The 22,465-nt window shown below is 41.7% G+C and overlaps 2 protein-coding genes across 8 annotated transcripts in view; both read right to left on the reverse strand.

The window, feature by feature from the left end:
• The window catches only part of macf1a (microtubule actin crosslinking factor 1a), a 138,896-nt gene extending 124,161 nt beyond the window's left edge, over positions 1–14,735 (reverse strand). For 4 of the 5 annotated variants that reach the window (XM_029844751.1, XM_029844753.1, XM_029844752.1 and 1 more), the window contains exons 1-2: positions 14,592–14,735; positions 8,086–8,320 (exon numbers count right to left, since the gene is read on the reverse strand). In XM_029844751.1, coding sequence (XP_029700611.1) covers positions 8,086–8,308 — 223 coding nt within the window. In that variant the 5' untranslated portion in view covers positions 8,309–8,320; positions 14,592–14,735. Of the gene's footprint in view, positions 1–2,316; positions 3,115–8,085; positions 8,321–14,591 lie in introns of those variants that run through there. The other variant, XM_029844748.1, reaches the window with a different exon arrangement.
• Positions 14,736–17,885: 3,150 nt separating this feature from the next.
• Positions 17,886–20,483, reverse strand: ndufs5 (NADH:ubiquinone oxidoreductase subunit S5). Of its 3 annotated transcripts, none has more exons than XM_003968813.3 (3): positions 20,293–20,483; positions 18,365–18,587; positions 17,886–18,089 (listed from the first exon to the last, which is right to left on the reverse strand). In XM_003968813.3, exons 1-3 carry the CDS (start codon positions 20,466–20,468, stop codon positions 17,985–17,987), a joined length of 504 nt encoding a protein of 167 aa, XP_003968862.2. In that variant the 5' UTR covers positions 20,469–20,483; the 3' UTR covers positions 17,886–17,984. The 3 variants fall into 3 exon arrangements, with proteins under 3 accessions (XP_003968862.2, XP_011607137.1, XP_029701412.1); XM_011608835.2 differs by having other exon boundaries at positions 20,303–20,413; XM_029845552.1 differs by lacking the exon at positions 20,293–20,483 and adding an exon at positions 19,338–19,486.
• Between the last annotated feature and the right edge of the window lie 1,982 nt (positions 20,484–22,465).

Below are 22,465 nucleotides of genomic sequence, written 5' to 3' on the forward strand. Positions count from 1 at the left end.
AAGCCGTCAGCTTTACAGAGGAAACACTGTGTCATTATTCTCCAAAAGATTCTCAAAAACATCCAACCAAGATGTCCCGCCTAATCATGTTCCCCCAGGAAAAAAAGACAGAATCTGTTCTGACAATCTAGCAGCGTGTCTAATTGCTTGCCTTGAGTTTTGACTTGATACACACAGAAACAAACACAGTTTTTCTATATTTGGGTATTCCAGTTATGGTCAACGGTTTCCTGATATGCTTGCTCTTAAAAATGTCCAATTGTTCTGCTTCCTTTTAGAGTTTCCTGCCTCCAACATGGCGAGGAGTCATCTGAGCCGCATTAATAATGACAGTCTGTTGTGAAAAGTCTGTCTAGTTTAGAAACAAGAGAAGAACAGTTTGTGGCTACTCAGTCATAAAGACACCATATGTTTAAATAGAATGTGTGTTTGAAGGTCAGTCTGACCTGATACTGTCTTTTTACCAAGTCAAGCAGACCAACATCTGCAACCCTCGATGAATGATTTAGAGTGGCTCAGGTGTCCCTTGCTCCAGTTTCGATTTTCAAGAGATGCTGTAACCGAGATGCCAGGTTCACATTTCTCAGCATGTTTGCTGCCACAAATGATACATACATAGAAAACAAGTAGTGGGAAACACACCAGATCACTTCATGGTGACAGCAAACCATGTGAAGGCTTCGACACTCCAGATGGATGGATAGAAAAAAAATAAGAATCAAAGAAAGAACACTGTGCATGAATGATGGGGTGAAATTGATGTCAACTAGCAAGACTAGAGTGATACTTTTATCACTGCACCTTCAAATTACAGTCTTATTCAAGTCTTATGTGATTACAAACGCTGACGCAGCAGTTGAAGAGTGTCATGTTGACAGACTCTGTAGCTTTAGTGCACTGTAACACCATTACATCCACAATGAATAGACACAACACAGATCTATACAAAAAGTGAGTGGTAGATCTATGATTTCATGTATAAAAACATATTGCCAGTCACATGTAACTGCCATTTTTGCTGCTGATGCATCCTTAGTCCCTAACCAGCCTATAGCTTCCCAATGAATTAAGAGCATTTCAGTAGAAATTAACAGTATCATGGGTCTTGTTTCCTGTTTGCCAAAAACATTAAAATGCAAAATAAACAGACAGACAGATGTCTACATGATTTAAAAAAGACAAATGGCCTGGTGACAAATGGGCTATTAATAAAGCAACATTGTTGGGTAAAAGCTGCCTTGAGATCTATCTGCATGATGAACTGAACTCCTTCTAAACTGAGGGTGAGAAGAAATGAACATGTCAGAATAAATGAGATTAATACAGCATCATGACAAATTTGAACCTTTTAATATATAATCACTATTAAATCCACTGGACCGAAATATGAACGAGTTATGACCGCCACCATGAGAACACAAAGATGCAACAGACTGTCTAAAAGAGAATCATAATTTGTGATTAGACAACAGTTATCTTTATACTAGAGGACAGGTGGTGAATGAATGATGGCCCACATAATTCAAATGATCAAACGACCCTAGACAGACAGGTTTCAAAGCCCAAGGAATTCCGTTTCATTATAAAGATCAATAATTAAATCCCATCTCTTTTCCATCACTGCCAGCATCACAGATGTGACCTGCATCTATTGGCTGTCAACACCCCCATCGTCTCCCTCATCTGTGCCCCAACCCCCTCCTCCTCCTCACTCTAGTCCCTTTCAGCATTTATTTTTAAAGCAGCCCTTTTAAAACAGAAAGTCGGTGCTGCAGGGGAACATAATATTGCAGTTTGCAGTAGCCAGACTTGCACCACTCAGGGGGGTTTATTTCCTCCCCACCACCACCTTCGATCCACTGACCTGCAGAGCAGCAACTGTTGTGTTTAGAGGATAAACACCTACACGGGCCAAGCATGAGGCCAGGTGGGGAAACAGCCTGTAACTGACACCCAAAGAAACTTCACACAACTTATTTAGATGCAGAACTTGGCAGCAAACAAGCTTTTGATCACTTCCCACTGTCATAATGTGGGCAATTGCAAGTTGATATGATAGGCTTGTTTATCTAAAATAAGAAATGAAGATAAATTCAAGATATAAAAAGGGTAGACTGGAATGTCTGGTCAACGGTGAATTTACAAAAATGCTCTGTGAACCGAGGTCTTCCTCTCAGACAGTAATATTCACTGAGGACAACTTAAATAGCATTTCCAAGATGTCCCATAGGCTGACTTCAGTGTAGTAAAAAATAAATAAATAAATCCATATTTAGCCAGATTTGTATGTATCCTGGAAGTTATTGCGGTTTTTACCTTTATATCGCTCCAGCACATCCTCGTAAGCCTGAGCAAATTCCTTCTCCTGGGAACGGTTTGTCGGCAGCAGCCCCGGTACGAAGCCGGCCATGGCGGCTGTGCGAGCCTGCTGCTGAGTGGAGAAGGGTCAGTCCGCAGACTACCGCAGTGAGCCGCTCCGCCACCAGCCCCGCGTCCCCGCTCCGGTTCCACTTCTGCGGAGAACCAGTCGCTCACTCCCGCAGCGTAATTCCAAACAGCGTTCAATGATCCCCGGTGATATTTGAAAGAATGAAAAGGGCTCACACCAGCGCGAATCCAAGAAACTCCAGGAAAGAGTCGAGTGTCTACCTGGATGAAGGTTATATAAACGTTATCTATCCATTATGGCTCTCCGTGTGCGTGTGTCCGGGAACACACGGTCGCATCGTTGGGTGTTTTATCTGCGCCTGGTCCCTCCTTGAACATCAGCGTCCTGGTCAACTGTGCCCTTTGCTAAAGAATCCAACACACCCAGATGAGTGTATTTAGGAGAGACAATGTAGCTGATTATGTCCCCAAATTGGAGGAGCTCCAAGACGAAACTGTATCCGGACTCGGGCTTCCTATTCCCAACTGTGTCGGCGTCCTGGAGCCCCGGCTTTCAGCACGCTCCCGGTTGTAATGGCCGCTTCTATCCGAGGCTGTCTTGTGTTTCCTTCAGTGTGAAATTTGTCTCACTGTCTTCAACTCGGGTTTTGCGGTTTATTCTATGACTATCTCCCATCTCTCTCTACCGGCCACGCCAGGAACCTCAGCCACGGGAGTTTCCACGGCCGGGAAAGCTTTAGCATTAGCTTACCTAGCTGCTGGTGGATAATGGAGCGACAGCGCCCCAGGCTGGTGGACATGGATCTGTTCCCCCTCTCCGTGTGTGTGTGTGTGTGTGTGTGTGTGTGTGTGTGTGTGTGTGTGTGTGTGTGTGTGTGTGTGTGTGTGTGTGTGTGCGTGTGTGTGTGTTGAAGATGGTGATGGAAAAATCTATTTAAAATGCAGATTTAAGCAGATCATTGTGTCACAATGCTACTGAACTGTAACTATACGTAGTTACAATCACTGGTTGCTACTCATCCCACAAAAAAGTGGCCTGATCTGTAAGAGACAGTTTTATTTTATTATACTAATACCAGTAAAACAATGAAAGGAAATTGGCTTGAAAATTTAAGATTTAAAATAAGCAGAGCACTATTAGAAGAATGAACACAATTTGTTTACAATGAGCCTCTCACAGTTGAGGGGCCTCAAAGGTCCTATGCTGGATTTGGTTCCACATCAATCTTCATGTCCTGATCTACTGAGAAAGGCACACTTTATATATCCAGTCTACCCTTTTTATATCTTGAATTTATCTTCATATATCATTTAAGCCTTCAGAAACGAAGATTAGTTAAAAAGGAGCATGATGATGTAAGCTCTAGGCACAAATAATAATTATTCTATATAGAAATTAAAATATGAACTTCAAAAACATCAAAAGCCATTTGAACATCTTGCCAATTTCACATGAATCACATCATGTTTTACAGCACAATCCATTTGGTGAACACACAAACTCAGACTCTCTAAACTACATGTTTACATTAAAATAACATTGAATGTCAAAAAAGGAAAAAAGCACAGAGAAAACTCAATCACAGGGCCATTTAAAAACCTAAATGAACTGCAAAACTGTATGTTTTTGAATGAATATGCAACTTTTCCAGGTTACCATGATGCAGCTCAAAGGTCTTCCAGAACTTGCCAGTGTCTTAGATCCCCACCTGGTGGCAGCCAGTAAAATATTCAAACTTACTCTGATGGTGGTGTCATTTTTTTGTTTGTTAGCTTGCTTTATTTTTAGTTACACCTATTATTTAAGTATACATTTTTAGCCTAAATAAAAATGGAACCCTGGAAAAAAATGCCTCCCTTACATCCACCCAGTTATTTATTTTTCATTCATTTACTTATTTTAGGGGGGGGTCATGGATTCTTCTGTGTATGTGTGTGTGTGTGTGTGTGTGTGTGTGTGTGTGTGTGTGTGTGTGTGTGTGTGTGTGTGTGTGTGTGAAATGTCAAGCGGAATCCACTGCATAATGAATGCAGCTTCTATAGCAGCATCAGGCATAAAATGCTTCAGTACCAGAACATTTTACATCTCGTAATTTCACAAACTTCCAGAACACATTCCTGAATTTCTTTGGTTTCTGTGTTGGAATTGTTGCTGGAATTACACTGCAGGGGGATTATACTCTTTAAGAAAACAGGAATAAGATGGAGATTTATTGTGGGGAAAAAATGTCAGACTTTAAAGTTGTACATCAGGCAATTGCTTTGCCTACAGTTTTTAATATTCCATTTAATCAAAACCAAATCATGTGGAAAAAATGTCATTTCAGCAAATGTGAAAGTGTTTCAGCCTTTCGGCTGCTGATAAACACATGAATGAGATGAGAAATCTTGCCATCTATCCAGTAGCTCTGGTTGAATATGCTGATCATATAAATGAAAACGTAAAACATTTAATTGCTTAGAGATAAAATAATTAATTTTTGCATTCTTACAAGCATTTGCACGTAAGTTTATTAATTTTGTTTATCTTTCAGCTTTTTTCCTCAGGGGTCACCATGGTCACCATCTTTCTCCATCTCCCCATATCCTCTGCATCCTCTTCTCACAGAACAACTCAGTCCATGTCCTCTAACTATGTCTACATATAAATATTAATAATAATAATAAGTCTTAGGGCTTCCTCTGGATCTCCTGCCTGGCACTTCCAGCCTCAGCATCCTTCTACCATCATATTCAGAGTCCTTCCTCTGGACATGTCCAACATCTCAGTTTGGTCTCTCTGGCTTTATCTCCAAAATATCTAACATTTATTTTATTCAGGATTATATGTACGTAAGTATGTCAGCCTTTTCATGTTCAAATTTCCATTTAACTAAAAGAAATTCAGGAGTGTAATCAGAGAAACACCAAAAATGCAGTTAATTCTTGACATGCAAAGGAATAAATCGAGCTTTTGTTGAAACATCAAACGTTTCAACAAGCTCAAACATTTCTCAGGATTACACCAAGGAAATGAAATCATCTTCACATTTTTAGCAACAGCAAACGTGACTTACATTTAAACACATGTTAAACAAAGATAAGATCATCCAGTGCGGTAAAACCTGCTTTTACAGCACACAACACTGCTCTTTGTAGGCGTCAAATGTATTTTACCTCCACAAATATGTCTCGCTTTTACTACTTTTACTACAATATATTTTCCACTCCTTTGGTTCAATGTTCATCTCTCTTTGTTAGCCATTTTCCATTCTTTGTTTTTACAAAGAATCTTTTTACAAGTTTGATCAATAGGGCACTATTGCTCACTTTCCTTCTTTCAATTTACCGTATCCAAATACATTACCATTTATTGCTTTATTGCTCAACTATGAAATCATTTCTTCTTTTCCTACTCTGAATTAAAATACTGACTCGCTAAGCTTTCTCTATCTCTCTTTCACTCTTTTGCCCTCCATTTCTTCCAATGTCACGCTTTCTGACCCCCAACTCCATTGCTTCGCCTTGCCTTTCATAACCACAGAAACAGATGAAAACATCACCGTGGCAACAGGGGAGTAGCTTTAGGGATGAAGCGTCTTTTCTACTGCCTGCAGAAAAAAAAAGTGGACCTAACTATAGCCGGCAAGATTGAGGGCACCTAAGAAACATGCAGGCAAGACATGCGGGGTCCTGATATTCACACGCTCCAGTCGACAGCAGTTGATTTAATTATTTAAGAAGGAAAGTCTGAAATCAGTCATAGCACTAACCAATCTAACAAAAACAACAACTATGATGATGATGATGATAATAATATAGAATAAAAAAAACATCAATGACAATACTACTACTACTAATAATAATGATGATGATGATGATGATGATGAAGAAATGGGGCAGACTAATTAATAACAACATAAATATCTGTAATAGTATTAAATTCTCATGCTATTTAAAAACTTAAAGTTTAATTAGATTACAAATTTGTTTTAAATACTTGATATTATTAAAACAAGACAATTTTTTAATTGTGAGTGGTATGTCTATGATTTTTCAATTAGGCAACCTCAACCTGTCCTAGATAACACGAAAAAAAACAGCATTAGACTTTTACTGACTTTTTTTTTGACAAAAAAATATAATTTAGGCAGAACAGCAAGTTTGGCCTTTATTGTCTCCTTAAGCTTTGCTGTTTTGTACTTTCTATTTTGATTTCATTTATCAAAAGTAAAAAAGGACTATGTACAGACAGAACACACAATAAATTACATTAAATGTAAGAATTAAATTACAAGGACTCTTAACTGTGCAGTCTTCCCAGATATGAAATGAAAGATGTAGAACTGCTGTGGCTGAAGAACATATATGTACTACACAATTATGGTGCAGCATATATTTAGAGACTTTAAATCATTTTGGTGATTTTTATATCAGTGTAATTTCTTTCTGTACTTGTAAATGCGAGACTATAAAAATAAATGTTATTTATTTATTTATCTATTCCCTCATTACTTAACTACTAGATTGTACAGTAATGCTATTTGAATGGACTCATTAATTTATACCTCTACTGAAGCATCCTATTCACTGCCATGTAGCTAGCAGTGAAAAAGCTAACCAGGCCATCCCAACAACTGGTCCATCTCCAGATATGCTGACTGTGGGAACATACAGGGTCTCCAACGAGCCCTTAAACTCCTTCACTCCTATATATTTTTCTGAGGTGTCTTTACTACCTCAGTGCTGCTTTTGATACAGTTGATCACAGCATCCTGTTACATAGACTGGAACATGTGATTGGGATTTAAGGGACAACACTAGACTGGTTTAGATCATACTTATCTGATAGATACCAGTTTGCTCATGTCCATGGTGTTCCTGAACCTCTCAGGGATAGATTAGATCACATGATCACTCTAGATGGTATCTCATTAACATCTAGTCTCTCTGTGAGGAATCTAGGAGTAACTTTTGATCAAAATCTCTCCTTCAACTCACACATCAATATAGTCTCTAGAAGTGCCTTTTTTCACCTGAGGAACATCACAAAGATCAGGAAGCTACTGACGCGGCATGATGCTGAAAAGTTAGTCCATGCTTTTGTTACTTCCAGGCAGGACTATTGTAATTCTTTATTATCAGGGTGTCCAAACTCCTCTTTAAGAAGCCTCCAGTTGATCCAAAATGCTGCAGCCAGAGTTCTGACAGGTATTGACAAAAGAGATCACATAACTCCAGTAATGGCGTCTCTTCATTGGCTGCCCGTTAAATTTAGAATAATTTTTAAAACCCTTCTTCTGACCTACAAGGTCCTCAGAGGCCTAGCTCCATCCTACCTGGAGGAGCTAGTGACATCTTACCAGCCTAATCGACCGCTCCGCAGAAGGTTTGATAACCTTTCTCCAACCATTGCTTTGGTCTAACTATGTCAGGGAAAGATGAGGCTGATGGGACTGATCACACCAGAGTCTTCTGCGCACACTGACACTTGACAATACATTATCATCCATTATTATATCACGCATTAATACTGGCAGTAACAGTTCATTTGTTATAACACACCACATCAATCAATCACCACTTATTCGCTCTGTTTTGAATTAGGCATCTCTCACTCTGGTCCCACATCTGTTACAGTCTTCCGTTTCCACATCTGAGCAGATATATATTCAATGCTCATGGGTATTTTACCCTAAAACAGATGGATTTCCTTACCTGCAACACGAACCACAGCTCTTTCTGCTGGGTCAAGTACGGAGTTCTGACTCTTCCTCTTCCTCCTCTCATGTTTGGACAGGTTCCATGGCAATGTGTCTCCAGGAAGTCCCACAAGTCCTGAAGGGCATGGGGACAATGACCCCCCAGAACGCTCACTCCGAAAGGATGGCTCACTAGCACAGGAGCGCTCGCTGAGAGTATCATCATCTGATGATTCCATCTCACTTCAGAGCTGCAGAGAAGCAGAGGAGGAAGGAAATTTAGGATGGAAGAATGGAGAAACAAACAGCAGAATAAGGGGAATCCGTAAATAAAAAAGACAAAAAATGTATAATTTACTGACACCTTGACCATGAATGATGTACAGTATAGTTTAAAAAAAACAATGAAAACACAATGGGAAGCAGGTTACTGATCATTTCTAGAATGTTACAGTGATTTAGAGGATGAGGAATTATAAGGATGGCAACACAATGGAACAAAAACAACTGGAAATTACAAAAACCACGAGTCACAGCAGAGATGATGTCACTATGAACATGTGGAGTGACTATAAATGTTCATCCAAAAATTCAAAATATATACCCTCATCTGCAAGGCCGCAAATACACTGGAATATTAATAGAAGGATAAATATGAAACCTGAATGATAAATGAGTACTTACACCTTTAATAAAAGAACATTAAATATCTAATATATATAGTGACAAGCCAACTAAAATGTATTTTAGGCCTTCTCAATAATCATTTTGCTCTTGGATACATTTATATTTGTCATAAAAATGTATTCCAGTCTGCACATGTCATGATAGTCAAATATTCAACTATCTAAACCAGCATTTCAACAGTCAAATCTTCAAACAAATGAAGAAAGTATTCTGTACCAAATATTTCACGAACATTTACAGAACGGTCAAACTCAAACGTCACACACAGACACAGACACCAAACACAAAGGACCTTGGATACACGGGAGTTAGGGGCGGGATTTAGGGGTGGCTGTGTCAGCAGAGAGGTCCTGGATGTGGCCCAGCTAGTTCAGCCTGTGTCCGACTGCACTCATTCTATTTCATGTAACTTTTCATCATGATTTTTCTTTGTTACATATAAAATTTTAATTCCATCTGTTCAGTCTAATCCAGAATATCCAGAATAACCAATCAGGTCAAAAACCTCTGATCTACTCAACCTTTCCAGCATCAATTTATTGCCTGCTCATGGAAGTCAGGCTCTCATTTCTTGTTAGGCACCTCGAATTGGTACATTTACAGTGGCCACCTGTCTTTAAGGCTGGTTCTTGCAATTTTTTCACAAGAAAGGACTGCTTGAGGGTCTTGGTTTTAAAGGACAGGTTGGGTTTAAGTTATGGTTGGAAAATGGGAAGTTATTAAAATGTCATGTGAAAATCCTTGCCTTATGTGCAAAATGCATGTGTGCTCTTTTACGTGCTTTTACCAGAATGTGCATTCTACTAGCAAAGTGAGATATTTTTGAAAGATGAGGATATTTTGGCTGGTCCTTACAACTTTAAAGGACTGCTTGAGGGTTACAACGTTGTTTTGAGGTTAAGGTTAGAATTGCGTTTAGAACAGGGTTAGCTTAGTATTGTGGGTTAGTTTGAATGGTCAGGGTTAAGGGAAAGGGCTGTGGTCTCTGAGGCCTGGCCATTAGAATGAATTGCCTGTTACTGGAGTTAGAAATTGCTTCAGAATTAATCTTCATAGGACAGATCAAGACTCCTCGTTAGGATTAAACTACCCTTTAGATGGCACAAAATGAACATAGGATGAAGATTTGGTGGCATTTCAGTGTGGACAATGTGTGTAAGTCACAAATCTACAGAAAAAATAAATAAATAAAAGCTGAACTTCCTCCCACCACTCGTCCTCCATGGCAACGCCACACAGAAGAGGTTAAAGCCTTCCCAGAACCCACTGGGGTTCAAGCTTTTGTGTGTGATGGTATACATCTGTGCTGCCTTATAGTGCTGCTTTTGGTTTGTAAAGGCACTTTCCCTGCTGCTCGCTGACAGTGAGTCAGTGCCACCGCTGTTTGCAGATTTTAAAAATAGAGCCAGAATGGAAGCTTCAAAGCCAAACGTATCATTACAGCCATGTGAGGGGGGGAAACAGAGACTTGACTTTGAACAGAAAAAGACACTGAAAACACAGTGTGACAGCATGAGATCATCTCCTGTCTGCTGAGACTCTTGCTGAGGCAACTAACAAACATGACACACCGGTGAAGATGACATGGCCAGATTTCAAAACACTGGGGAAAAAGGTAGGCAGATATATAGCACATCCATGTATCCATCACAGAGTTATAAACATTATTGGATCTCTGTTTTCTTAGGAGATTATCAAATTCTATTTTTTTCATCCCCTAGTTATTGTAACCGTTCCAAAATGTTCTATAATTTTGACCCCAGACGGTCTTTTCTTCCTCTATTCCTCAATAACATTGGAAGCATGAATAATGTCGTCCCTTACAATCTTTCTGCATTGAGTGGCACGACGGTTTAGCATGAATTTATTTGTTTATTTTGAAAACCTTTAATAGTTATCCTTCAGCAAGACGTAATGCCAAATATAAAAGAAAAATCCAAAAAATTGTTTGAAACCTGGAAAGAAAATGGTGGCATTCTTTCAAATTTGGGCATTGCATATCTAGCTCGTACCACTTCCTGTGATGGTGTGCAGCAGCTGAATTTGGATGCTTGGCTGACTGAATTTACAGTGACACGGTTTGTTCACACAGGGAAGACAAAGCTGAATGTGTCACACTGAATTCTGCCACCACGGACACAATGTGCTAAACTACTCCCTAACTACATCTGCCAGTTTATTGATTAATGGATTATTGTCTTGTAGGACGCACCAGCACAGAGGTCCTAGAAATAAATACCGGCACAAATCTCCAAAAACTCCAGACATCTTGACAACGCTGAAGACAAAAGCTTCAAGTAGAATGTATGGAATTCATATAAATGTTAATAATAAAACCTAACTTGTATGGCAAGAATTTATTACAAGGATTGCAGAGCAAATAATGAAGCTAATTCACAATAATGAAGCTAATTAATGTAGTGTAGAAAGCATGGAGCCAGTGTTTGGCTGGATGAATCTGCTCGCTCTTCATGGTTCTGCTTAATAGATGAGTAGCAGAGTTTTGGATGAGTCTGTCAGCAGTTTTCTTTGGCAGACAAGTAAAAAAGTTACAAGTGACAAGTCTTTAAGTGACAGACACATTTTAGTTTTACAGAATGTGCTTGATTAATAAACAGCCTTACTTTAGCAATATTTTTAAGGTGGAAGTGACAACGTCTTGGTCACTTTGTTAATGTGGGACTCAACTCTCAGCAGTGTTTCCAATACATTGTTGAGAGTTGAGGCCTCAGATTTAATCATGGGAGACAATTTTCCCAAGTTAGTGGACATTGCTTTTTTGATTTGGGACAAACTAGGATTAATCAATCAATCAATCAATCAATCTTTATTTATATAGTATCTGTTACAATTAAAATTGTTTCTAGGGGCTTTACAGAATCCTAGTGCCTGACCCCCAACAAGCAACAGTGGCAAGGAAAACCTCCCCTTTAAGAGGAAGAAACCTTGGGCAGGACCAGGCTCATGTAGGGGGACCCTCCTGCTGACGGGGGCGCTGGGTAGAGAGAGAGGAGAAGGGGGAGGAGAGGAGAGGAGAGAATAGGTAGAGAACATAGAGATACATCAATAATACAAGCTGCTGGTATAAGAGTGGGTCAGCAGGGACAGAGGATATCTCTTTAGTCCTCTTTTAGCATTAAGAAGTTATTGCTAATCCATTTGTCCACTGCCCTGAGGCAGTTTGTGATGGAATTTATTGCTGCAGCATTGTGTTGTCTGCGTAACAACGGAGACATAACTTGTGCCCTCTGATGATGTCACCGAGTGGCAGCATATATAGTGAGAATATTAAAGAGCCAAGGAAATAGCGGTTGTCCTGAGATACATGATCTTCCAGCCTGACATAAAACTTTCTCCCTTTGATGAAAGTTTTAAACAAGTTTCAGACACAATCAGAAAGACCGACTAACTTTGATTAATGACTGACTGAGATGTCATTTTCAGCCATATCAAACACAGTGCTGAGGTCCAAGAAGATAAGAATCAAAACCTTATTTTATGAAGTGACAATACTAAATGGAAAGAGCAAAGCTGAGATGTCCAAAACAAAAACATTTTTTCATATATTCACATAAAACAAGTCCATATCCTGCTTTTATCAGTGAAATATTAGTCAATAACCTCTTACATCTGAAAATATAAGAGCTGCCACTGTTTCTGTGTGTTCCCTCATTTCAATGAAGAATGTAAGATAATATTTAAAATATATATTAAATATAATATATAAGAATAATGATCTGAACCTTTCAATTCAACTGCTTGAAACCTAGAAAAACAAATGTTTTTATGTCATATATTGAGGGTTATTGAAGGTAAAATTATTTTTATTACAAAAATTTGTCAGAAAAGATGTTGAAGCGATATCTACAGAACATTATTGGATAGAAAGTAATGTAAATTTTTCAACTTAGTCTTTTTGACAAACTTGTCTGCTCAACTTTGTTAATCTTTTATGATAATAACATGTTTTGAGCCAACACGGACATTATTGGACAGACAGACAGGCAGGCAGGCAGGCCGGCAGGCAGGCAGGCAGGCAGACAGACAGACAGACAGACAGACAGACAGACAGACAGACAGACAGACAGACAGACAGACAGACAGACAGACAGACAGACAAAAGTTGGAACAATTGGTGCTTTCATGCATTCTTTTTAAATGTCTTTGCTTTCAGATACATTATATGAAATATGCATCATAAATATTGCATTTTCTTTGGATTTTAGAGACTGTTTGAGAACTCTTGCCTTGTTCTTCACACTATCCAGACTAGGAACTTTACCAATGCTGCTATTATAATCAACAGATTCCATTTCATGCAGTTTTGCCCATTTAAAGTTCACGTCAAGCCAAATACGATGTTGACCAGGTCTTGACTGGGCAGAGGTAGCTTGGTCTGCTGGGAACTGGGCTGAGAAGTGGAGGGTTCTCGGCAGTTTCACAGTATTGCCCAGGTACAAATGAGCAAGGTACCAAACCCAGAAATGCTCATATAGACCCCGCGATGAGCTGGTGACTCATCCAGGGGTTGACCTGCCTTCACCCATTGTGTACCCTCCCTATGACCCCAAAAGGTTGAAAGCGGTTAAGAAGACGAGACCGGGTCTTGACCAAACTATTATAAAATATAATAATTCAGTCACTTCAAATCATACAACTATTCTTTATTAGAAATAAAGATGGATGGATGGATGGATGGATGGATGGATGGATGGATGGATGGACAGACAGATGGGAGAATATCGAATGTCAACAAAATTGTTGTTGCTAAGTTCAACATGGATCCACCATTTTTAAAAAAAGCTTTTATGGTTACACCTTTACATAAGTACTTTCTACCTATAACAATGATTTTGTTTTAATTAGCCCATCTAAGTATCATGGTTATGTTTAACAGAATGAAAATGCACTGACAATCTTCTGTCTAGCATATGTGTGAGAACATTCTCTCGGGTCCAGCAGAAGGCTGGAGGGAGCTGCGTCTGACCATCTGGAGCCAAGCGGCAGGAGGGGAGCCCGGATGACCCATCTCTCAGTCACAGAGAGGTTTTCAAGACAGACCCCTGCAGTGATGAAGCCTACCGGGATTCATATTGTAGTTAAAGGTAAAGGTGATGGTAATGATGGAGGATACTCCAGATGTAATTGGCTTTAAGGGATGCCACGGATCAATACAGGCAGTCTCTAGCTGATGTTGCCGCTGCTGTTGCTCTGTGTGAGCGCGTGCGCGTGCGCGTGAAAGGAGAATGTGTTTGCATGAATGGGCATCAGACATGGAGACCAGTAATGCAGGCTGCGATCCTCTTTGTCCAGCACACGCAGCGTCTGCAAGGATGCACTCTGGATGGTCAGTGGACGACGTTTGTGTCACTCCGTGCAGCAGCCGAAGCTCTCATTAGTCGGAACGACCTCCTTGGCATGCATCTCACGACCCACAAACCCTCCGTGGCTCCGTGCGTGTTATTTCAGTACAACTCCACACAGATCACGAGTAGCGTGCTCAGAAACTGGATTATTTCAGGAGATACGTGACACTATGGTGCGCATGCACAGCAAAATACGCCTTTTTTACTGTGAGTCGTGTGAAATCGATAAACGCTTCGCATTAAAACCCAATCACATCAGATGCGCGTACTAGTGACACTGTAGCACCGATAAAACTCCGAAGGATCCCGTTACAAACAGCACACAGCATGTGTCACCGCTGTGCTTTTGCTACTCATCACTTGGATTGGTAGGTTCGACTGTTATTAATACCAGCAGATGCTCAGAAATGCGCCCAGACCGATTGTAAAACTCGCCCCAGCGTGCTGCAGGAGCTCCGGCGCCGCTTACCTTCAGCGGGTGGCGGCGGCGCTGGAATCCGAGCACTGAGTGAGGGAGGCCGAGGTTGATGCCGCGGCCGCTGCGCCCCTCTCCAGATGCAACCGGCGTGTAACAGACTGAATGTTGGGCGAATGGTAGGGAGGTTAGCGAGCAAGGTTCCTTCAAAAAAAAAAAAAAAAAAAAAAAAAAAGCCGAGGAGATCCGAGCCGGTCGGACACAGCAGCCAGCGTAATCCTGAATGATAATGGCTGTCCTGCTCCTCCGCTTGTCCCCTATCCTCTCTGCACCCCTCCAAACCCTCCACTCCCGGCCACTCTCTCTTTTTCTCGTCAACGAGTCGCTTAAAAATTGGAGGATTGCCCTCCTGCGTCATTGATGGCTCAACAGCACCGCCAAACGCACGCACACGCAGGGACACACTCCGGGCTTGAGATTCAGAGAAAAGGGCGTTCACGTGGACATATTTGCACTGTATGCTCATTCATAAAGGAGTCGGGATTATATCACCGCCCAGACCATCACTTAAGAACGCATTAATCCGGGTTTTTATAATCCCTCCGCTCATTATAACCCCCAACAAATCCTTCTCCAAACAGCTGGAGTTAAGAAAAGGAGTGAAAAAAGATGTAAATAGGAGATAAAGAGGTTTTAATGAAAGAAACAGCAATAGAATAAGTGCTGATATACCAAATAGTTGCCAGACACTTTATTAGGTACATCTGTTCAATTGCTTGTTAACACAAACAGCTGATCAGCCAGTCACATGGTCAACTCCCTGATGTTCAAACACAGAGCATTAGAATGGGGAATAACAGGGATTTAAGTGACTTTGAACAAGGCCTGGTTGTTGATGCCAGACAGGCTGGTGTGAGTGTTTTAAAATATGCTGATCTACTGGGATTTTCACACAACCCTCTCTAGGGTTACAGAGAAGAGCCCAAAATGGAGAAGATATCCTGTAAGCAGCAGTTGTGTGGAGGAAATTGCCGTGTTGATGTGAGAGGTCAGAAGAGAATGGGCTGACTGGTTCCATTTAACTCAAATAACCCCTCAGTAATGCACCATCTGTGAACACCCAACATGTCAAACCTATAGAGGATGAGGTCCACTCCTGTCAGGAACAGATAAGTTATGCTATAGGCTCACTGTATTCTGAGGAGTCCCACCTTTAGCTGCAACAGCCAGAATTTGGTCTTGACAACATGGAATCATGGGTCCATCCTGCCTTGGATCACCAGTTCAGGCTACTGCTGCTGCTGGTGGTGTGATAGGGTGGGGGGATGTTTTCTTGGCACATTCTGGGCCTCTATGTACCAACTGAGCATCTTTTAAATGCCGCAGCCTAGCTGAGTGCTGTTGCTGACCATAAAGGGAGGGATATAATGTCTGATGTCTGCCTCCAGCAGGATAATGCACCATGTCACAAAGTTCATATCAACACAACCTGGTTTGTGGAAGATGAAAATAAGTTCACTGTACTCCAATGGTTTCCACAGCCACTATATCTTGATCCAATAGACCACCTTCGGGATGTGGTGGAACAGGAGAGTCACATCATAGATGTGCAGCTGAGAAATCTGGAGAAACTGTGCCAATATACTGTATAAAATTGTGACAGGTGCAATTAGGAACCAAAAGCAGCACTCTGTAAAGCTGGGACCGTTGGTAATGACCTTTATTAGTACACGGGCAAACAGGAACTCAGGCAGACAAGGAAACACAGGAAACAGTCTGTTCTTCAGGCTCGGGGCCCACACAAAGTCTATGGGTTTCGGGCTCAGGGATTGGGTTGAGCAGAGCCAGGATGCGGAACTGAGGGGGAGCACGTGAACCCTCGGAACCGCACAGTTCCATTTACAGCGGGCAGGAGTGACAGAGAGAGGCGCACAGGAGATGAGGCCGACGATGCAGCAGAGCAGACGGGATGAGCAGCAGCGAAGTCGGGACCAGGTGAGCAGACAGGAACCAGAAACGCTGAGGCAGAAGTCGTGGTCAGGGACAGAAGGCTGGTGAGTTTACCGGGAGACAGGCAGTGCAGGCAGGTCAGAGGCAAACAGGTTTGGCAACAGGAGGTCAGGCAGGTAAGAAGTGCTGGAGAGTCTTGCATGGAAACGCTGAAGAACAATCTGGCAAGGAGTGAGAGTGCAGGGGAGGCTTATAAGCAGGGCTGGTTGGGAATCGGCTGCTTGCAGGTGAGTGGAGTTGAGCTGACGGGGTGGGAGTGGCTGGCAGGTAGACTGGAGCAGAGGCAGGGAGAGTGGAAAATTACTGAGGCAGAGGGACAGGAGGGAACTGGGGGAATGGAGCTGTGACAAAAATAATGCGATTGTTTTATTGGCTTCTCATTTATGTGAGGAGAGTTACAGATTCCAAAATAATCAATTTGAGTTTTGTATGGCAGACTATGTCATTTATAGCCTGTTTAGCTCATCACCATAAGCGCAGGATTTAATATGAAAGATGGTTTTGATTCAGTAAAAGTAATAGATCGTGTTTCTGGTGACGTGTCTGTCCATGCATGAGTGTCTGGCACGCACGAGGGAGAAAGGTTTCAATGGGAATGTTGACGCTGGGCTCTGTGGCAGATAATCCGGATATACCGCTGACTTCTCCAGGCTGCAGGAAGGATGGAGGGTCATCGAGGTGATGAAACAGGTTAATGTTCGCTTATACTCGCTGCCCAGTCTGTCATCATGAGCTAATTATTAAACTCTAGTGAATTTACAAATGGGAAGGTCATGTTGTACCTTTAATCTAAATTAGTTTGTCTTTTAATGTCTGCATTTTTTATGAAAATATCTTCAAATTCTGTACTCAGTGTCTCATAATTTAGAGAATTCTGTTTGATCACAATATTTAGACTAATTCCATTTTAATCCAACAATTTAATTCAGTATTTAATGCAACTTGTGCTAATGTTCATTTACCGAAAGAAGAAATTGGGTTTTTCCTGTATTATTGATGTTCTTCGCTCAATATGGCATCTAACAGACGCCTGTAATGATCTGCATCTACTGAAATCCAAAGTCCAGGCATTCCTGATCAAGTAATCATTTCACAGATCTATTATAATCGGCTGGGACGAGGCTGTTGAAAATATCTGTTTTGTAACATACCAGTGAATTCCTGGACAGTGAGGCTTTACTGCTGTAAATGTATTCAAGGAATTTTCAAGGCTCGACGGACAGATAATTATATTAAAATCATCACTGCAGTTAATGAGTTTTGCCATCAATGAAACATGTTGTAGCTCAAACAGAATTACTTTTGACATGTATAGAAAAAAAGCTAAAAGGAGAGGACAGATGATGAGAACATTTATTTTCAATCTTGAAAGTGTACATGAAATCACAATATATTGTGCACTATAAACAGAGCCAAACTGGGCAGTCGTGTGTTCCATCATGGTGACTGGTCACCGCTGCCTGTGTGGCAGGGCGGTGCGGTGTAGGTGCCCTCCTTCACCAGCTTGTCTCGCTGCTCACGGATGACACGCAGCCTCTTAAGCTGACGCAGGGAGACAGAAAGAAACGAGTAATGAGAAGATACGGAACAACAGTCTTTGCTGCTGCTCCAGCCAGCTGTCAGCCAGCTTTGGCACGGTCCTCACCAACAGACGAGATATTGATTCTTACTTTCCATTGTCAAATAAAGACAGCAGCTCAGTTTTAACATGACAAATCATACTCTGTATTTTAAGAACAAAAAATATATATACACCAGTATGTGTATTGGTTTCACTACCTGGTCCTGATCCTGTTTTGGGACTTTTCCACACTTACCGTCTTCTGCCTGTGCATGCACTCGTAGAAGTCCTCAAATTCGAGCTTGCACTCCTTCTTAGCGCGTGTCTGTCCAATACCATGGGCACATTCGATCCACTCCTTCTCAAAAGCATGGCAGCGTGCCGCCCTCTGGTGGGGCTGCGGCCCACTCTGCAGCAGTATCCAGTGGTCCAAGTTAAAGCCAAACCGCTTGTTCAGGTCCACAAATGGCATGATGATGCTAATGGAGCACGAATGGAGGAAAAAGAGGGTCAAACTAAGATGTAGTGGAACAGACAGTAACATGACACAACTCCATGAACAAACTGACAGAATGTTGTCAAAAAAATTTCAATTTTCTTCAGAAAATAAACAAAACTAACAGCAATTGCATTGTAATTACATTGGGCTTCATGGTTTATATTATTGATAAATGTTCTTTGATTGCCTTATATCATGTAAAAAAAGGGGTCAGATATGTGGCTTTTTCCAGGTATTTGTTGTATGACAGATGATGCCGTTAAAGAAACATGAAGACATCCAACGATTTATTTAAGAAAACAGGACATAGATCATTAAAAAAAAAAAAAACTATTCACATTGAAACATCAGGTTGGTAAAGTAAAGAATATTCACGAGCGACAATGAAATAACGTTTGGGGGGATTCTTTTGTTTTGCTTTGTTTTACAAAATTTAAAGTGAATGCCAAAATGAAAACAGATTTTCCCAAACATGTTAATTATTTAAAAATAGATAGTGTAAAATAAGTGAATACATAAATATTCAACCCTTCAGGTCTTTATTTAGTAAATGGCTGATTTGTCTCAACAGGACGGCACATCTGGACTATGCGGTTTGTCTCCATCCTTCCTGCATAACAGCTCAAGCTGTCCGGCTGTTTGCGGAGTCAACAGTCTGGCTGAAGTCCAGCCACAAATTCTTAACTGTACTGAGATTTGGGCTTTGACTCGGTCACTTCAGAACATTCACCTTGTTGTCTTTGAACCGTTCCTGTGTAGCTTTTGCTGTTGTCACAAGTCGTCTTTCAGCTTGTCAAATCAATCTCAAATCAAATCAATCTTGATTTATATAGCGTCTTTTACAATCAAAATTGTTTCAAGGCGCTTTCCAGAATCCCAGGGCCTAACCCCAGACAAGCAACAGTGGCAAGGAAAAACTCCCCTTTAACAGGAAGAAACCTTGAGCAGGACCAGGCTCATGTAGGGGGACCCTCCTGCTGATGGGGGGGCTGGGTAGAGAGAGAGAAGGGGGAGGACAGGTAGAGGATAGAATGGAGAGGAGAGGAGAGGCATAGAGCATAGAAATACATACAAAAATTGAATATTGGTATTGAATAAGCTGCCGGTTGAGTGGGTCAGCGGGGTTGGAGGTAATTATGCAGCTCTGAAGGCCGCCTGTGAGGACAGCCAGCTCTAGGCAGGTTTAACCATGTGCCGTACTCTCTTGGTTCCTTCGTGACTGAACTCTGTGGGATGTCTAGTGAGGCGACATACTTGCACATTTTAATGATCTTTTCTCTGGGTTGCTTGGACTCGTCTCTTGTCTTTCCGTTGCAGTTGTAATAGCGATGAACCATAAACAGGTATTTCTGTACTACAGTCAGGTAACAATGTATGCTGTTTTAACTGACATTAGTTTGACAATAATGAAAACCTGTTTTCACTTTAAAATTCACTTCCCCCCCGCAAAATCTAAATACTGTAAATGCTTGATTTGTATTTTGTTTTGATTAAATGTTGACATTTTTTTGTTTTTAAATCTTATCTGGCTTCTTCAATGACACTATTTATGCTAGCACACAGGCCGCTGTTTTTTCACATATTACGACTATTTTACTATTTCCAAACAAAAACGACTCTATAAAATAAGGATATATTGCGAACTCGCTTCACTGATAAATGCCACAGAAAATAAAAGGTTTTACCAGGTTTTACCAGGTTCTGTGTGATTCTGTTTAACCTTCCTCCGTCGCCCGAGAATCGCTTTACGGCAGCCACCACAAAATACGACGTCGTAAAAGAAAAACAAAAAACCCACGAGGGTCCTACATTGCCACTTGGTGTTGAGGAGGACATAACGTTCACAGTGACTGGGGATCATCGACGTAACGCAACAGAAAATAATCCCAAGTTTAAAATGTATCCTTGTTTGTGTCAGAATATTGTACAATGTTTTATCAGTCAATTTAGTCGCAGTTTTATTTCTGTTACCAGAGTGCTTGTTCCTAAATTGAACGCTAGAGGCCGCCTATCGCGCAGTTATTGTTGGGTCGTATAACATGTTGGATCAGAAAAAGAGGTTTTTCTGTTGCCGGATGTGTGAACCGTTCTTAAATAGCACCAGTCAAAATGTAATCTTGTGTTGACAGACTTGGGATATCGCTTAAAACAGACCAATGATCGTGAGAAAATATTTCACGACGCACTGAAGCTTTACAGAATATCTGTCTGTCTGTCAGTCTGTCCATTTGTTGGTGTGTTTTCAGCACACAAAACCAAAGTTGGGAAAACGGGCAGCTATGATTTTATTCAATGGATACATAACTATCAAAACTTCACTCCAAAACATCCAAATAAACATCAGATTACATTGGAAATTAAGATTCCTTGAATTATTTGTAGATTACACATTACACAACAACCAAATCTGACCCTACTACCCTAATTTTCATTTAATTACTAGACATAGAGTGTAGGCATGATTGGGAGGAACGGTCTGCCCGATCAGAACCAGCGTGGTGTGCAGTTATTGGACTTATGTGCTAGTCGCAGTTTGGCCATAACTAACACCATGTTCGACCATAAGGTTGTTCATCGGTGCCCTTGGCACCATGACGGCCTGGGCCGAAGGTCAATGATTGACTTCATAGTTGTGTCAGCTGATCTGTGGCCATATGTTTTGGACACTCGAGTGAAGAGAGGAGCAGAGCTGTCAACTGATCACTACCTGGTGGTGAGTTGGATCAGGTGGGTGGGGGGAACCACCGCGTGGACCTGGCAGGCCAAAACACTTATTGAGAGTCTGTTGGGAAGGCTTAGTGGAGCAACCCGTCAGGCTGGTCTTCAACTCCCACCTCTGACAGAGCTTTGATCGCGTTCCGGGGGCGGTAGGGGACATTGAGTCTGAGTGGGCCATGTTCCACTCCGCCATTGTCGAAGCAGCTGTCACGAGTTGCGGCTGCAAGGCCACTGGTGCTGGTCATGGCAGTAATCCTCATACCAGATGGTGGACACCAGAGGTGAGGGGAGACGTCAGGCTGAAGAAAGAGGCCTACTGGTCATGGCTGGTCTGTGGAGCCCCGAAAGCAGCTGACCGGTACAGGTTGGCGAAGTGGGCTGCGGCCAAGACAAAAAACTCGGGCGTGGGAAGAGTTCAATGAGGCTATGGAGGAAGACTTTCGGTCGGCACCGAGAAGATTCTGGCAAACTGTCCAGCGCCTTATGGGTGGTAGGCGACAACTTGCTCACACCGTGTTAGGTGTGCGTGGGGAGCTGCTGACATCTCCTGAGGCAATTATTCGGCGGTGGAAGGAATTCTTCGGGGGGCTCCTCAATCCTAAAAACACGTATCCACAAGGAGGAACAGAGTCAGGAGACCAGGAGGTGGACCATCCAATTTCCGGAGTGGAAGTTGCTGAAGTAGTGAAACAGCTGTGGACCTCCGGGAGCGGATGAGATCTGCCCAGGGTATCTTAAGGCTCTGGATGTTGTAGGGCTGTCCTGGTTGACATGCCTTTGCAACATTGCATGGACATGGAGTGTGTTCTAACTATAGGGGGATCACACTCCTCAGCCTCCCTGGGAAAGTCTATGCCAGGGTGCTGGAAAAGAGGATTAGATCGATAGTCGAAACCAGAGGCCTGTCAGGTGATCAAGTTTCTGGACCGCAGCAATATTTTTTCTGTCTTGGACAATAAATGGAAATACAGAATGAGTGACAATAAGCTTTTTCAAGGGGGAAGATTTTAGGTCACACACACACACACACACATATATATATATATATAAAATCTCTTCCTCGCCCTCCTGGGCAGTGCCTCCTTCCTTCAGACTCGGGTCCTCTACCAGAGGCCTGGGAGTCTGAAGGTTCTGTGCAGG

The sequence above is a fragment of the Takifugu rubripes genome, chromosome 12 (assembly GCF_901000725.2).
Source record: "Takifugu rubripes chromosome 12, fTakRub1.2, whole genome shotgun sequence".
NCBI classification, from domain to species: domain Eukaryota; kingdom Metazoa; phylum Chordata; class Actinopteri; order Tetraodontiformes; family Tetraodontidae; genus Takifugu; species Takifugu rubripes.